Below are 17,931 nucleotides of genomic sequence, written 5' to 3' on the forward strand. Positions count from 1 at the left end.
CAGTACTTAAGAGAATTAATACAGCATTACTTTCTAACCCAACGCATATAATATTCATTTTAATATTTGCGAAAAGCCAATCGTAAAATACACATTTTTCACACTAGGAGGAATTTCTTCACTGAGAGACTGGCATTGGAATAGACTGAGCAGGAAGGTGTTGGGAGTCACCGAGCCTGGGGTGTCCAAGGAAAAGGCTGGACGCTGCACTTGGTGCCGCGGTCCAGCTGATAGGAGGTGTTCGGTCACGGGCTGGGCCCGCTGAGCTCAGAGGTCTTTTCCAACCTCATCGTTCCTGTGATTCTGTTTCTCTCCGTGGCCGGCCAGTCGCGCCGAGCCCCGGGGAAGCGGCCCGAGCGCCCGGTGTGCAGCCCGTGGTGAAGGCGGCGAGCCGCACTGCCGTGCCCCAGCCGCCGCAGGCCCCGCCGGAGCGGAGCCCGTCCCTGCCGGAGCGGAGCCCGTGGAGTGCAGCCCGTCCCTGCCCGGAGCCCGTCCCTGCTCGGAGCCCGTGGAGTGCAGCCCGTCCCTGCTCGGAGCCCGTGGAGTGCAGCCCGTCCCTGCCCGGAGCCCGTCCCTGCCGGAGCGGAGCCCGTGGAGTGCAGCCCGTCCCTGCTCGGAGCCCGTCCCTGCTCGGAGCCCGTCCCTGCTCGGAGCCCGTTCCCGCCGCCGCGGCCGCGCCGCTCCGTGAGGCGGCGGCGCTCGATGCGCTCGGGGCTCGGCCCGGCGAGGCGGTGCCTGCGGCCCGGCGCTGCCATGTCCGCCCCGGCCATGGCGGGCCTGGCGCGGGCCCTGCGGCGGGCGGCGGCTCCCGGGCGGCTCCCCCCGGCCCGCGGAGGGGGCGGCGGGGCCGAGCCGCGGCCCTGGGGCTGGGGGCTGGCGCTGGGGCTGGCGCTGGGGGTTCGGGCGGCCCCGGCGGGAGGCGAGCCGGAGAACGGGCGGGAGGAGAAGCCGCCGTCGCCGCGGGGCTTCGGCGCGGCCGTGGAGAGGAGCAGGGACCTGGTGCGGAGGATCAAGGTGCTGAGGGGGGACCGCTGGGGGCTGGCGGGGCTGGCGCAGCTCAGGCCAGCTCGATACGGGGGAGTGTGGAAGTGTGGCATAGTGTGGGGTGTCTGAGAACAAGGGGGGCCTCGAAGGCTGTAGGAAGAGAGGCAGGAGTGACCCAGGGCACTTGGCTCAGCCTGGCGGAGAGACCTCACTGCAGCTTCCTCATGAGGGGGAGCGCAGGGGCAGGCGCTGATCTCTGCTTTCTGTGACTAGGGAATACCAGGAAATGATGTCAGGAGAAGTTTAGGTGGGAATTAGGAAAAGTTTTTTACTCCGAGGGTGGCCAGGCAGTGAACAGGTGCCCAGGTAAGTGGGCACGGTTCAAGCCTGGCAGAGCTCCAGGAGTGTTTGAGCCACGGTCTCATGCCCAGGGTGGGATTGGTGAAGCTCTCCTGGGCAGGGCCAGGCGTTGGCCTCTAAGGTCCTTGTGGGTCCCTTCCCACTCAGGATATTCTGTGATCCTGTTTAAAAAGCACCTTGTAGTTACTTCGAAAATCCAGCCGAAGCTTTTTTGAAATCTTGCCTGCCAGTAGGTGATGCAGATTGCCAGTTGCATAGTAACTGTCATGATTTGTTTCTCTTGCATGTTCCTTTCAGTAATTTAATTGAATTATAAAAGCAAAAATATTACCTTGCTGTTCTTGTTAGGTATGCTTTTCCCAATAGCTGAGTTAAAATGTCAGTTTTGCAAAGCGGATTGTACCAGTTCAACCAAACTGGTACATAACAAAATTTCAATTATAATTTGACAACAATAAGCAGGTTTATTTGTAGGGGTTTTGTAGCTTTTTCAGTTCAAGGCTTGGGAGGAGGTGGTTTTTATCTTAAATATCCTTCTAAATGTCTTCTGTCCATTTTGTTTTTTGCAGGATGAAGCAGGAATCCCTGGTATATTAGTTGGAGTTTCTGTAGATGGCAAGGAAGTCTGGTCAGAAGGTTAGTATGTAGGAGCAGTAGCTGTGCATGCTGTCAAGAACTGATGAACATCTGAAAAATGAACAATTCAGACAAGCTAATCAGGCTGGGATTTTGTCTACTTGATCTCCCATCTCTGGACAGTCACCAGAAATGGGTGCTTAGGGAGTATCAAATGGCACCTTCCTTGGTAAACTTCAGTAATTTCCAGTAATTGATAATTAGTTAACTTCCATAATATGCTAGTATGTCTCAACAGTTAGATTGGAGAATCTTTCTTCCAGTAATTTTTCAGAATAACCTTTGAATGTACTCTGGGCATAGAGCTGTGCAGTGGTCTGGTAGCATTGGGTGTAGGAGGAAAAGAGCTGTTCTCCCCACAGGAACTTCCTTAGCAGTCAAAGGAATCAGAGCTCACATTTGGTGACCTGTCTCCTGTTTGTGGGCTGAGGTGTTTACTGGGAAGGCACTGGGATTTAACAGGTGCCCTCCTTGCAGAAGTTGCAGTTGTTTTTTTTCTGGTTACGCAGGGTGTAAGTAGAGTGTGTTAGTATTCCTCATATAATGTAGACATTTGATGTTTTTAAAAAAACAATCAAATTGTCTATCTGTTCTCAGAAACATTTTCATGAGTGTCAAAACACTCAGTTCTGGGTTGTTTGGGTCTCCTCCTCCCTTTCTCCATGGGGGCAAAGCAGGGTCAGGTGTGAGTTGCAGGTATTCTGTGACCACAGCACTGAACCTGCTCTCTTGCTGATGGGGATGGTGTGAGGTTTGGGAGGTGTTTTCACTGGGAGAACATCATTAACAAGCTTAATTAGCTCAAGTGCCTGCATTAACAAGCACCAGGCACTTGAGTAGCAGCTATGTAAGAGAAAGGATCTTGGGCAAATGGCATGTCATCTATTGTATTTCTTGTACTTTGTCAAGGTTTGTGGTTTAATATCCTGAGCAGTTCATTGTTAGACTGCAGTTGTATATAGACAGAGGTGTGTTGCTTGCAGGCCTATCTTGTACAGAAAACTGCAAATATGTCATTGCTGCATTTTCTTGCTTTTATGCTGCAGCATCACTTGCACTTTCTTCAGACCTCTCTCAAACTGAAGGCAGGTCTGGCAGCTTGAAAATGCTCTTTTAATTCAAGTTCTTGCTCCCAGACTTGTGGGTTGGTTACATAGGAAAACATTGTTACAGAGACTGTTAAACTGTGTTTTAATTGAAGTTATACTGAGTGATGTTGAAACATAGTAACACCTGGGTTCTGTGAAACCTTACAGTTTAGGTAATGGGAATAAATTTGTGAGTGATTTCCTCTCTCAGTTTCTGGATTGATACAATAAGACCCTTTACTGCTTTAGCCATTAATTTAGACCAGTAAAAGGAGTGTTTATGACTGTTGGTTAGTTATTTTACAGTCTAGATTTTGGTCTCTTTGGGTTTTTATGCTGAAAATTTGACCTCAGGAGTGTAAATTTTGGCTTAATCTTTAATCTCTTTTATCATTATGTTTGTTGTAGTCTTAATCATCAATTTGAGATGCCATTGTCTAATCCAATGGACTCTGATTACCCGCTGCTGCTACAGTAAAATGTTACTGACTGAACTGAAGCCGGGGCTGGGATATTCCAAAGCTTCATATCCCAGTTTACCTGGGGAAAAAATATTTTCAAGAGCCAGTAAATCTAATTCATTGCATGTAATGAATTCAGCATGTGCCAAGGACTTAGCAGTGTTTTGTTTCCTGCCAGGTTTGGGCTATGCTGATGTGGAGAACCGTGTGCTGTGCAAGCCTGAGACCGTCATGCGCATCGCCAGCATCAGCAAGTGTCTCACCATGATGGCTGTTGCTAAACTGTGGGAAGAGGGGAAGCTGGATTTAGATGCTCCAGTGCAGAAATATGTCCCTGAATTTCCAGAAAAGGTCTACGAGGGTGAAAAGGTATGCAATTGTTTGTTGGTAAGAGTTTTAAAAAATTTTTGTTCCTGTCATTGCATAGGTATCTGTGTGCAGGTGTCTGGTGTGGACCTATTCCTATAAAACACTCAAAATCATTTAGACAAGTACTGAGATTTCCTGCTCAGAAAAGCATATTTGGATCTTCACTTTTATATCAGTGTGTGTCCACATACACACCCCTTTTTTTTCTTAATACTCTATTTAATATGTGATATTTAAAATGTCTTGCACCTTTGTCTGTTCTTTGTCATGGTGAATGTTACTTTTTCAGTGATTTGTTGTTTCTCTTTTAATGAAGAGAGCTCACATTGTCCTCTCCACCTAGGTCACCATTACCACGAGACAGTTAGTTTCACACTTGAGTGGGATCCGTCACTATGAAAAAGATATTACAAAAGTAAAAGAAGAAAAGGAAAAGGCAAACAGAGCACTTAAGCTAACAAAATCCCATCAGGATAAAGAACAAAAAGCAAAAGAAGGTAAAGGGACTGAAAACACTGGTTGTGTCAAACAGAAGAAAGAACATGATAGTGAGACAAAGAGCCGAAATTCAAAGCCTGGCAGGAACGACAAGGAGTTTGAACAGGAAGAGTATTATCTGAAGGAAAAATTTGAAAGTGTGATTGAGTCACTGAAGATATTTAAAAATGATCCCTTATTCTTTAAACCAGGTGAGTTTCTATTAATATAGACTAAAATATGCTCTTCTGGTGAGAGTTTTGTTTCAAATAGTTTGACATGTAATGATGGTAGTAGAGTCCAGTGAAGAGTGTTTGTGTGGGTGTTTTGGTTTGTTCTGCTTCCCTCCCTTTTTAGTTTTTCTTCACATGCCCCATTAAAAGCTCATTAGAGAGGTATTTGGTCTGTTCTGCACAAACCATCTGGTCATGTAGTATTTATGTGTAAGACTTTTCTCCCAGGAGCAGTAAGTAATGCAGTAAGTGCTCTGAAACATACCAGTCAGTGGATTTATAAATGGTGAAGCAGAAGATAATTCTGGTAACAAATTTGTATCTACAAAGTATTTTGTAAGCAGATACCAACTTGCTGTAGTCATGTTCTGGGCCTTCTAGATAGGAAATGAAAAGCAAAATGTTTTACTGAGACACTAAATCAGACCTAAAAAAAAATCTAAAAAAACCCCCATACACTCACAGAATTACTCAAGTAATTTATTGTTGGGATTATTTAAATTAGGTCTAGAGAGGACTTTGAGGAGCTTCACGTGTAAGTTTTAAATGAGGTAGGTTAAGGTAAATTCTATATATTGCTGATAAACAGTAAATAATGTGCATTTAAGGGGGAGAGAGGTAGAAAGAGGGTGAAGTTAAACACACAATCTTGGAGAGCTCACTTTAAATAAGTGACCTGTCTCAGATGTAGGCACTTCAGCAGTTGCTCAATATGTAAATGTTTCATAGAAGGCATTAGTACAAGAATGAGATTTTTAATATGAAACACTGTTTTGTAAATAAATTCAGTTGTCTTAAATAATACACATGCTTGTGTTCATATAATCTTTTGGGATATTCTAGAACTAGAAACACTGTGCTTAAAGTGATGAATACCCTTGAAAAATGTGAGTATTGCTGTTGTTTTTCCTTCTCCAGGGGATGGACACACAAACAAGTCACAGTAGCTGAGCATCTTTTAAGCAGTGATTTTATGGCTTGTGTCAGCTTTCCAAATCCAGACATCCTTGTTAGACCTGATGTGGTAAATCTCCTGGAAAGGATGTTAAATGTCAGCATTGACACCTTGGCATGAAACCTGAGTGTACACAGAGATCTCTGGGAGATTTTAGTGCTGTTCTCTTGGCAGGATGTGTGCCTGCTGCAGTACAGAAGGCCAGGATCAACAACAGTTGATTATTAATTGCTATATATAGTTTTATTTGTACATATGATTCCATTTAAGCATCATGCAATTAACCTGGGGTTTTTTCCCTTTCTCACTGTGTTTCTTCAAGGTAGTCAGTTCTTGTACTCAACATATGGCTTTACTCTCTTAAGTGCTGTTGTGGAGAGAGCTTCAGGACAGAAATTTACAGATTATATGCTGAAAATGTTTCGTGACTTGGATATGCTGTCAACTGTCCTAGATGACAATGAAGCAATGATATACAACAGAGCAAGGTACACAGGGGTGGAACTCTGCTTTTTCCACAACAACTGTTCCCCTTTCCATCTTAATTAAGACACCTGAATTAAGAATGTGTGATTTTTCTTTTCCCAGACATTTGAATGAAGTGTTGTATGTTACCTCAACATTACTTTTTACATTTACATTACAATTTACAAGGGAATTCCTCAGCATTACTCATGTAGCTGCTTCCAATGTCATGGTATAGGTTCTCTAATTAGCATGTAAAATTACAGAATAAGAAATAAATATTTCTTGTTCTAAGTATGGATATGGGAGGTGTGGGGACTAATAGGGGTGACTTCAAAGTTTGCATTTACCTTGGGTACAAGTAAGCACATAAATGCAAATTAAATAAGGAGTAACTAGGAAATTATGTTGGAATATATAATTACCTTACCTTGCTTAATATACTAGCATTTAAAGGGTTCCATGGAATTGTAATAGTCTCACAGCAACACAATGTTTTCATAAATCAAATTTCAGTATGCATGTTGACCAGAATTAAAATTCTGTTTAACATCAATTTAATTTTAAAATTAATTTAACATAGGAAAAAATAACCAACACACCCCTCTGCTCCAGATCTACAAAAAAAACCCCAAACAACACCCACAAAACAACAAGCTGAGATAAATTTTGTAACTGGATTATCCATTCCAATATAGTGGATCAGGCTAGAGTTTCTTGTTTTATTTTATTGAATTTCCTGTCTGGGCTCAGAAATTGATTATTGACTCCCCTGTTAAATTTTGGTGTGGGACAAGAATTCTATTGAATGACAAAGTAGTTTTCAGTAACAATCTCATGAAAATGAGACAGACTTTTTAAAAGTTTGGCTTCTAAAATGTTCTCAAAGAATGATAAACATGTTGTAGCTGAGGTTTATAAGTACAGGTGTATATTGAAAGTGTGTGCACAGCTTTACTGCTCTGTTCTAAGATGCTTTGTGCTGGTGTTCAATTTGCTTGCAAAATTTCAGAGGCTCTCTGGCTGTAGGATCAGAGGCTCATCTAGATGATAGTGATGTTCTTATAAATTATCAACTTTGTACAGTCAAGGTTTTTTAGAACATGTGTATGTTCATCCTTTTATAAACTGAAATATGGGAGGGATCAAGGAGTTGGGAGAGATGCTCTTCTGGGTATCTTTTTATAGGTATTTACTGTTAAGCAAAACTGAGATGCTGATGGATTTGCTTCCACAAATTGGAGCTTGATGCCTCAAAATAGAATGTACTGATGTGTTAAGGTTTGTTTAATGGTTTGGTCATATTATATTTATCTAACAGGCAAAGGCTAAAAAACCCATGTTCTAGATCTTTTAGAAATATAAGTCAATGTCTTTGTAACAGGTTTTTTTTGTGATAAAAAAACCTGTTGTCATTATGGGGACAACAGGATACTAAATCACTGTCAGTTTTGCATCCTGGACCATTCATCTTTCTTCCTTTGTTTCAACCTCTGACTTCCAGTGTTATAAGTTATTCAGAAGTTTGTTAGAAAGCTTTCCAACACAAGTGAAATCTAGGTAGGGTTTTTCCTTTTCACAAACTCTCCACAGACCTTAATTGGTCAAAAGACCAAAGGCTGAAATTCTTTGGGTTATATATTTATTCAACAAGTCCTTTTCATATGTTGTATGAAATTACCCAAGTCATGATTGGACTGTTTCTTTCAAAAGCACAATTTGTTCTGCATTTCTGTTGTATTGTTGCTGGCAGTTCATTCTGCAGCCCTGGTTTGCAGTTTCTACATTTGTGTTATGCAAGATTTTAATGGTCCTTGCTTTGTTCTAGAGTACAGCAACCGTAATGGGGCAGTGGGGGGAAATCAGCCATAAGTGGGAACTACTGTCTGGGAGCAGTCACCTAAGCCTCAGTTGTAGAATTCCTTGTTCTTTTAAACATTTCTAGTACAGGCATTTAAGAAAAAAATCTGTGTTGCCTGATCTATTTATCTCTGTCACATCTCTTATTTGTATATTGTCTTTATTCTTAGTATATCCTAAGATTAAGCAGGATTAGTACTTTTATTGAAGTTCAGCTTCTAACCTAAGAAGTCACCTTAATTTTTGCTTTGCTGTCTGAATTACTTGTTGATTTTTCTGCACTAAATATATTTTAAAAATGTGTTTTAAAAACCCTCTAAATGTTCACGAGAATGAGCTAATACATGCTCAGCTTGCTCTTTTAAGGTAGGGCAGCTTAAAATCATTGTGCATAGTATATGAGAATGACAAATTGAATTTTCTTGCATTTCAGGTGTTACATTTACAACAAAAAGGGACGGCTGGTAAATGCACCATATGTGGACAACTCTTACAAGTGGGCTGGTGGTGGCTTCCTGTCATCAGTAGGTGACCTCCTGAAATTTGGAAATGCCTTGCTGTACAGTTATCAAGCTGGACAATTTCAAACCAACAACAGCAAACTCCTCCCAGGGTACCTCAAGCCAAGCACAGTTGCCATGATGTGGACTCCAGTGCCAAAAACAGAAGTGTCGTGGGACAGGGACGGTAAATACGCCATGGCTTGGGCCGTGGTGGAGAAAAACCAACAGTGTGGCTGCTGCAGACAGCAGAGACACTATGCATCTCACACTGGGGGTGCTGTGGGGGCCAGCAGCGTCCTCCTCATCCTGCCTGAAGAGCTGGACCCCGGGGCCGTGGGTGCCTGGCCAGTGGCACCCCCCAGAGGGGTCGTTGTCACCATCATCTGCAATATGCAATCGGTTTCACTCAACAGCACCGCCCTAAAGATCGCCAGGGAGTTCGACAGAGAGAAACAGGCACAGAGTGTGGGCTGAGATCTGTGGGACTGAACCCACTGTGCTGGAGAACAAAGGGTGGAGTTGGACCTCGAGTTCACTAAGAATATGGGAAGAAACAGCATAAATAATTCATTTAATTAACCTCTGCTAGTGGTGCTAATCTTATGTCTAACTGGAATTCATCTCTCAGGGAAGTTCCTAACTTACAGAAAATGAGAATGTAACAGTCAAAGATAACTTTCTGTAGTACCTGTGTAAATTATCATTATATTAGCAAGTTATTTTTACCAACTAGTGAAACACTTGACCACGATAAAAAAATAGCCTTTTTTTTTACACTAAGTACAAATTACCTACCTTGAATGTTAAACTCTTGAAAAATTTCACATCTTGATTTGACCACACAAATATGTTGCTTGTTATTCTTACAGTTCCAGTCTGCCAAAACTATTCAGTATTACTTTTTAAAGAAAAATCGTGTCACCATTGTTTTTTGTTTTCACATGCCACTTCCCTTACTTGCTTAAAAACCCAACAAAACCCAAACCTTGAAGCTACCTCCAGAATGCAGATTTATACCAGAAGCAGGCTTTTATCAGAGCTGTGGATTAAGAACTAGAAAAGAATGAATCTAGAGCAATGTAAGTAAAATTCTTTTTGTTTTTTCGATATTATCTCATCCATTTTTATTGGACACAGAATGTGTAGAATTAGTTTACTGTGCAATAAAAGTATTATTTCCAGAGTCAAGTCCACCCGAATAGCACAATGTGGCAAGCTGTCAAACTGTCCTGTTGTTTTTGAGTGCTAAACACTTGGTAGCCAGAAATGGCACTGTGTTCTGTAGCCCAGATACTCCCTTGTGAACAGGAATTAGGAACTCCAATAGTTCAATACAGCTCCAAGCCCATTCTTGAAGGCAGGAGTAGAAGTCTCACCAACAAACATGGCCCTGGCAGCTGGGGCACAGCTCAAAGTGCTGCATCCAGGGTGAGGACTCCAACACCTCCATGGGCAGCTCCTTCCAATGCCTGATCCCCCTTTCTGTGAAGAAATTCTGCCTGTTGTCCAAGCTGAACCTCACCTGGTGCAGCTTGAGGCCATTCCTCTTGTCCTTTCACTTGTTCCCTGTGAGAAGAAGCCAACCCCAGCTCCAGCCTCCTGCCAGGGAGTTGTAGGGAGTGATAAGGTCACCCCTTCTCTCCAGGCTCCTTCAGCTTCTTGTCAGACTTGTGCTCCAGACCCTTCCCCAGAGAAAGAAAGAAAGAATGTCCCCTGCCTTTCTCTGGACATGCTCCAGCTCCTCAATGCCCTTCTTGATGTGAGGGGCCCAGAGCTGGATGCAGGACTAGAGGTGGGAGATTTTCTAATCTTGTTTCACAATGGGAATAAAGTGGCATCTGAAGTGTCCATTTTATTATTTCACAATGGCATGGGAGATCTCTGTCATCTCAAAGATTTACCCCACCTCACTTCCCCTGCAGCTACACTTGACAGCACTTCCAGGCTGACACAAAACAGAGGAGTATCTTTAGGAAAGGTTTCAATACTTCCTTTCCTGCACTGCTCTGCTGCTCTGAATTTAAGGAGCAAGATGTCTTGGTTAGCAGCCAGCAGATGACAGCCCTCCCTGCCTTTTTCCCAAACTGCAAATTTTCAATGTTTCTCTTCTCTTTGCTGATTTATGTCCTGTGAGATGATAGCTCAGGGACGCCACTTGTAAGGTTTTCTGTTTCTGCTGTTTAGGCTGTTTAGGTCCAGGGATGGCCTTGAAGAGCTGACGCTTCAAAGGACGAGGAGAGACTTCTGATCTTGTCTCGGTCTTGGTGTTTATTAATTGTTTATCTAAAAGATTTTCTTTCAGCCCGACAGAGGTCTGCACAGCAAGTCAGCCATGGGCACACTCCTGAAGCCCCCGGGCGGTCACTTATCTTTATACCCTAAGTTACGTGTACAATATTTATCATTTTTCTCCAATACTTTCTACTCTTATTAACCGGTGCACTTCTAGTAATGACCAATCCCAAAGTGCCACCACCACCACAGAAGATGGAGGCCAAGAAGAAGAAGAAGAAGAACAGGACACGCCCCAATTCCTCCATCTTACTTCTTTAGACCCCCCCTGTACCAAAATCCTAAACCCTGTGTTTTACACTCTAATTAACTTATCCCTTCACCATTCACCCAGTGAAATCCTCCCATCCTCATACAGGTCTCGTCTCCTGTGTAGGATCAAAATCCTGCCACCAGACACTTCTGGCAACATTCCAGGACTCCCGAGCCCCCCAAGGGTGGTCTCGGCCACTCTGCACCTCCATCCTGAGGTGCTGAGATCCCACACCAAACTAATGTTTTTAATGTTATCCTCATAGCTGTTACCTGCCCTGGGATGATACAGCATGCTGCCATCTCTGCTCCCACTATGCCTGTGGTAATATTTATTACCCAAGAACAAGAAACCAGGAAATTTAGTATTTTGAGGGGTCAGTGTTTTACCTATATTTTTAATCAGAGCTAATAAGACTAGTTTAGTATATTCTTCATAACTACAATCATTATTGTACCTTAAAAATGGTTTGCTTGGGGTTTCTGGCCCACTCACCAAAATTTCACTTTTTTATTCATTATTAATGTATTTATCTCAAGAGTATCCAATCATTTCATCTTCTAGCACCTGGAACAAAATGGGTCCCTGACAGTCTCTGCTTTGGTATTAAATTAATCATGAGTTCTTATATTTTAGGGTAGAGAAGGCAGAGATATGAGAGACTAGGAATCAATGTGGCCTTAGCATATGTATTCAGGTCACAATTAATATTGCTACTTTGATCTTTGTTCTAAAACCTGTAATCTGATGGGCTGCCATTGTATGTGGGAAAATTAACTAGACTATATTTGGTTAATTAAAGCAGCTTTCCTGATAAACTTACCTGTGAGTGAACCTTTGTTGTGAGTGGCACTGACATGAACCCCAACTCTTCTTAGAAGGCACGTGCATTCCATGGGTACACCTGTTTCTGTATCAAACACCTCCTTCTGCATATGGTAATTACATGTTTGCTGTTTGAAATAACAGAAATAAAACTTACCTTGCAAATGCTACCAATTGTAGTAGCAGGTTTTTGGTTTATTTTATTGACTAGACATGTAAGAGTTTTCAAAGTCATAAAAAGAACGCTAGCTAATTAGAAAATCCCAATAATAATTAGCTCACCAAGACACCTGATACTTGTAAAGAGCTGTTGATACATAACTTGAGATATTATTTAATAAGATATATGTAAGATTTTGTTTTAATATTTTCTCATGGTTAAAAACAAAATCCATTTTTACCAGCCATTTAGAAAGACATGGCTTTCAAAAAATAATTATATCCTTTTCCTTATTGCAAGAGGGCAATTATTTAATGCCAGTATTTAATACTAACAGTATGCACAGTTTTGCTGTGCCTAGATACCATTCACACCTCCCAGTGTAGTTCCATGACTTAAAATTGTTTATATGCCTGTTGCCTTCTCTATGCTGCAGGTTTTCAGTGCTTTGCAAAGTACTTTGGGGTTTTTTTGGATAGCCATCTCAGTTTAGAATACCAAGTGCAGTCTTGAGATCAAATCAGCAGGAGGGAAAACCCATGCATTCCACAGAAACAGCTGAACAGAGGTGAGTAACATTTCATTTTTATTTATCACCATATTGCCCAAGAGGGGGAAGGGACTACAGCAACATTGAAAGCAAATGAGCTATTTTAAATCTTATCTAGCTTTTGCAACCCTTGCAGTTATGGTGGCTGCAGTAATAAAATAAAATGCACTTTAAAGCAGTTTCTCTAACTATATGCATTATATAGTTACAGAACTATAAACATTATAAACACTGCTGTAGTTTATGATTAGCAAGGGGAAGGATGCAGGAAGTCAAAGGTTTTTTCTGTTCAAACTTATAAAAATAGAGCTTGGTTATCTGCAAACTTACAGGAAGAACTTGCACTTCAGATCATTTATTGAAAAAGAGATTCCAGCAGATTAGTCAGCAGGAGCATGTAATTAGTACAAAATCAATCATAATCACATTGTTGTTGTAACAGGCATTTTTAAATTGGGAAGGTTTTCAGGAACACAGATCCAAAAATCACATGCTGAACTGCTCAGTGTTGCTTTCTTCTAAATGAACAGCCTGCAAAGAAATCACATGAGTAGAGATATGAATAGTCCTTAAATTGTCAGACTGCCTTGAAAAATTGCCCATCCAATGAAAAATCCGTGGATTAAATATAAACTTCATGTACCATGAGAGGTGAAGATTTAGCACTGTAAGTCTTCTCTAGCTCAACCTGTGCAACATGGTTGTCATGCAATTCATCTTAAAATAAGATTAAGGTGTACTATTTCTTTTCTTCCAGATGCAATTTAAAATTTCAGTCTATTATTCCATCCCTTAGTGATACAAACCCCAAACTGAAACAGCTGCTGTGTGTTGTTACCATTTCAACAGCCTCACTTCAGGTATTCTGTCCTCATGTTTACACCCCTTTGTAGCACATTATATAAGCACTGCTATGTGTAATTTGCACACATACTTACCTTTTGCCCTTTAAATAAGAAATTACTAAAATTTGGGTTAATTCTTACATTTTTTAAATCCTAAAGTGTTTCCAGTGCTTTTCACATACCTCAGAACTGGGCTGCACTCAAAGATGCTGGTGTTGTACCAGTTATCTGTATATACATTATTGGTGGTTATTTGCTCCCTTATAATTTATATGAAACAAATATACTTTGAGCCAGGGAACTGCTTTACAGCAGGGCTGTTTAAAAACAAACAGGCAAACCATTAGTGACTAGCAGTGGCACAGGATTACTTTAGCCTGGCAAAAGTACCCCACTCCTTTGATGGTGCTTTTGAACACTTTAAACCCAGCTCAGAGTTAAACAGCAGTATTCACTACACAAGCTGAAGGGAATGACAAGTCACCTAAAATGAAGTGTGTTTGCTGACAATGTAGGTGTTTAGCTGCCTGGCAGATCTGTACAGCCATTTAAAAACAAATAATCTGAAGAAAAATTCACAATTCTGTGCCTATTATCAATGTTTCTAGTAGCCAACTCTAAGCCATTTGCAAAATCAGTGTTCCAGTATCAGTTTCCAAAATTCAAGCTAAATATTTGCAGGCTATACAATGCATTTATATAAGTGACATATTTGGGTTGTGTAACATTGCCCTTACCTTCTGTGAGCCTGGCTTTGCCCCCAGTTGGCTGACACAGCACAGTTGAGCACCCTACACACAGAACTACTGTCTGAGCATGGCTGAACACTGTGGTGATCTTGTAGCATCCTGAAAAACAACATCATGAAACTTTCCACTGGGTATTTCTAGCATCATTTTTTAATGTGGTAATTGAATCAGGTATTCTAAATACTTGTCCAAAATGCATCTATATTTCCTTACACAACATACTTGTCCAAAATGCATCTGTAGTTCCTTACACAGCACACCAAGCCAAACTAAGCAAGCCATGGTTGTGTTCTGAAGTGCTTGCCTTTGCTTACATGCACAGGAAAGCAAGTTAGGTAACAGAAACTGGTTTGATTCCATATGAAAATCAACAGGCCCTGCTGGCTGACAAACCCCAGTTTGCCTATCACATCTCCTGGAAAGAAGTTCAGCAGTTCCAGGTTAGCCTCCTCTGCTGAACAGAGGAACCCATGGAGCTGGAGAAATATTTACCTTGTAACAGTGGAACACTGCTGTTGACAAAGTCTGAAAGCTGGGAATATAAACACTGCTGTTCCAATCTGTGTTTGCTTTCTGTTTAATAATTGGTACATGTAAGGCTTGGTTGCATTCTATAAAACTAACATAATATTTAAATGGAAAGACTTGCACAGAAAAATTTCACTAATTCCCTATGTAATGCTTTTGTCTACAACTTATAAATTTTATGACTTAAGAAAGGATGAGATCACTCATACATGGCTTAGAAATGGGATTTTCACTGCTTTTCAATTTTTTCCCCCTGAAAAGTATTTTTAATTAGCCAAGAAGTATTTTTGGAGGGAGAAATCCTGTAAAGGATTTAATCTGGATGTGCATATACAAAATAAATAGGTAAAGGTGAGCAGAGATTGCATTTTCAGCACATGTGGATCAGACAGCTAAGACAGAACATATGTTGTGAGCAGGGTCCTGTGACAAAAGCTCTGCTTGGTAGGGAGAAGTACTATAGACAGAATAACAGATCTCTGTTTAAATCACAAAGAGCAACTGTATAAATCTTTGTGAAAAACTGCTAACAGCTAAAATTTAATCACAGCAAATTGGTTTTTTTCCCCTACTGAAGCTGAACTTCCATGTTGATGAGTTTTTAATGTTTGTGAGTTGGCAGGGAAATGAGCCCAACCCATTTGAGTATCTAGGTAGGAACTTCCAATTCCACTGACCTGGGGACACATAAGGCCATCTGCTGTTTTCAGTGCCTTGTGCATAGGATTCTATCATTAGTGAAGCTCTCCTGCTTTGCTCTATACAGCCCTCAAACACAAAAAAACAATTAACCCAACAATAATGAAGATAACTCATGACCTATGGCCCTATTTTGACACTAAGTGTATGCATTCATGTATTCTGGTTTGAACAAAGTGTAAAAAACCCCAAAAACCCCAGAGGCTTAGTCTTCAACCCTGGATTTGTTTGAAAGCAATCAGAGCTTACTTTCAAGTTGTTTAAATTAATTTACCTCACTTCAGATGGAATATGTCTCAGAGCTTCTTAGAAAATTAAGCAACTAAGAAAGAATAAGATCAGAAAACCTGAGCACATCAACAATTCCCTGGTTCTATGTCAGGAAGATCACTATTGAAATGTTTTCTTACTGCTAAAATCTTCTTATACTGCAGCAGTTGCTAGGAAGTTACCACACTGTGCAATATGGATGTGACTGTGCTGAATAAAAAAGCTCTTCACTGGTAGAGCACATTCCTGTCATGGTGCTACAAAATCCCATAGTTTAGTTTATAAAAGTGAAGTTTATTATACAGATATCTCTGAGCCAAAGTACTGAGGATCTCTGAGAAGTGGACACAGGCAACTTCTTATAACCCTTGTATGTGAGTTAGATGGCAGCTTAGTTCTTAACAGCATATGCAAAAAAGGCAGTGCTGTATGTTTTACTTTTATGTATATGTGCAGTGTCCCTGCATATATCCTTGTCAAAAGTTTTTCTAGTTGCTCTTCCAGAACTAAGTTACAAGAGCAGGAAAACAACGATGGCTTTTGTTTGAAACTTGTGCTATGGATCCTTTAAGGCATCCAGTTAATCTCACTTTATACATGCAAACCTGGGGAGCTGGGTTTTTCCCTACTTGCAAGAGTTTTATACCAGAAAAAACCCAACTAAAGAACTCATGCCAGAACCTCCAGAAAAAAAGTGTGATTGTTTACATCAACTTTTTCCAAAGATGGAAAACAGTGTTATTGTTAAAAAGCCCAAAGCAATATGCAGACCTTTTTCTAGACAGAACACAAACTCAGATAAGAAATAATAATCAACCGTTATGTTAAGATCTCTATAGAATACAAACTCAGTTAAGAAACAATAATCAGCTGTTATATGAAGATCTCTATAGAATACAGACTCAGATAAGAAATAATAATCTGTTATATGAAGATTAACAGTATATAAAATTAGTTTTGTTCCTTCCATAATGCATGAAGGTTTCAAATATTTACCTGGACATTTTACATCCATAAAGTAGGAGTTCGGGCTCTGCACGAGACGTTTCTTTTTATGCTTCCTCTTCTCATCCTCCAAGGAGGGATGCACCAGGTCCTTGGCCAGCTGCGTGGGGCAAGGGGAGAAGCGCCCGGCGCGTCAGGCGGGAGCCGGGCCGGGCCCCGGGGCTGCCCCAGCGCGGCCGCAACCGAGCCCCGACAGGGCCGGCCCGGGGCCTCTGAGGGGGCTCCGGGAACAGCGGGAGCCCGAGCGAGCACGGCCGGGCCGCTCTGTCAGCCCCCGCTCCCAGGTCCCTGCTGCCGCTGCGGGGCCGGGCGGTACCAGCGGACCGTACACAACTCACCGGCATGTCCGCGCCGGGCCGGGCCGGGCCGCCCCTCAGCGCTGCCGCCCCTCAGCGCCGCCGCCGCAGCCGCGCCTGTGCCGAGCGCCGGGGGCGGGACCGAGCGCTGCCAGCCCCGCTCGTGCGCTCCGGCACCGCCGGGCGTGACACCGGCCCGCAGGGCGGCAGTGAATGCCCGCTAGAACTGCTCCGGCTCCACGCTGCATGGTGACTAAAGCATCGCTGGTATGGCACAGAATCGTGGAATTGTCAGTGTTGGAAGGTACCTAGAGCAGGTGATACAGGAACGTATCTGTGAAAAACGCCAATCACTTGTTTTTAAAATTTTAAAAGTTTAATAGTAATAAAATGGTTATAAAATAGTAATACAAAAAGAGTAATAATAATTTGGACAATTTGAATTAGGACAATATGAGACAATAGAGACAAAGAGTTATGGATGTCCAGGTACCTTTTCTGGGCAGCACGAGCCCGAAAAAGGACAAACGTTAGCAGAGGATTAACCCTTAAAAACAATGACCTGTTGCATATTCATACACCTCATACATGATGCATAAATTCCATTCAAACTCAGGATTCTGTCTGGTCATCATCAACTTCTTCCTTCTAATCCTAACAGCACCTTTGAGGCAGGAAGAAGTTCGTTTCTTCTGATAACGGAGAAATAAATTATTTTTCTCTGAAAGATTCAGGTGTCCTGTGGCTGCTATCTCACTGCGAGCCCTTTCTTTACAAAAAAAAGCATCCTACATAGCCTAGTTTCTATTTTAACATTTTTTATAACCTAAAACTATATTTAACGCAGTACTTAAGAGAATTAATACAGCATTACTTTCTAACACAGCACATACAATATTCATTTTTATATTTGCAAAAAGCCAATCATAAAATACACATTTTTCACAGAACTGCACTGGCTTCACGCTGGATGGCGACTAAATCATCACTCATATGGCACAGAATTGTGGAATTGTCAGGGTTGGAAGGCACCTGGAGCAGGTGACACAGGAAGGTGTGCAGGTGGGT

General features: G+C 41.9%; 2 protein-coding genes across 2 annotated transcripts; one reads left to right on the forward strand and one right to left on the reverse strand.

Moving 5' to 3' along the window:
* The first annotated feature begins 768 nt into the window (after positions 1 to 768).
* Positions 769 to 11,754, forward strand: LACTB (lactamase beta). Its single transcript, XM_058811390.1, has 6 exons — positions 769 to 1,014; positions 1,914 to 1,980; positions 3,708 to 3,898; positions 4,242 to 4,587; positions 5,886 to 6,051; positions 8,322 to 11,754. The coding sequence occupies exons 1-6, from the start codon at positions 769 to 771 to the stop codon at positions 8,863 to 8,865; spliced, it is 1,560 nt and encodes a 519-aa protein (XP_058667373.1). The 3' UTR covers positions 8,866 to 11,754.
* Positions 11,755 to 12,520: 766 nt separating this feature from the next.
* On the reverse strand, positions 12,521 to 17,004 carry RPS27L (ribosomal protein S27 like). Its single transcript, XM_058811514.1, has 4 exons — positions 16,906 to 17,004; positions 16,559 to 16,667; positions 14,054 to 14,164; positions 12,521 to 13,002 (listed from the first exon to the last, which is right to left on the reverse strand). Exons 1-4 carry the CDS (start codon positions 16,909 to 16,911, stop codon positions 12,974 to 12,976), a joined length of 255 nt encoding a protein of 84 aa, XP_058667497.1. The 5' UTR covers positions 16,912 to 17,004; the 3' UTR covers positions 12,521 to 12,973.
* Between the last annotated feature and the right edge of the window lie 927 nt (positions 17,005 to 17,931).

This window comes from Ammospiza caudacuta, chromosome 10 (assembly GCF_027887145.1).
Source record: "Ammospiza caudacuta isolate bAmmCau1 chromosome 10, bAmmCau1.pri, whole genome shotgun sequence".
Lineage (NCBI taxonomy): Eukaryota > Metazoa > Chordata > Aves > Passeriformes > Passerellidae > Ammospiza > Ammospiza caudacuta.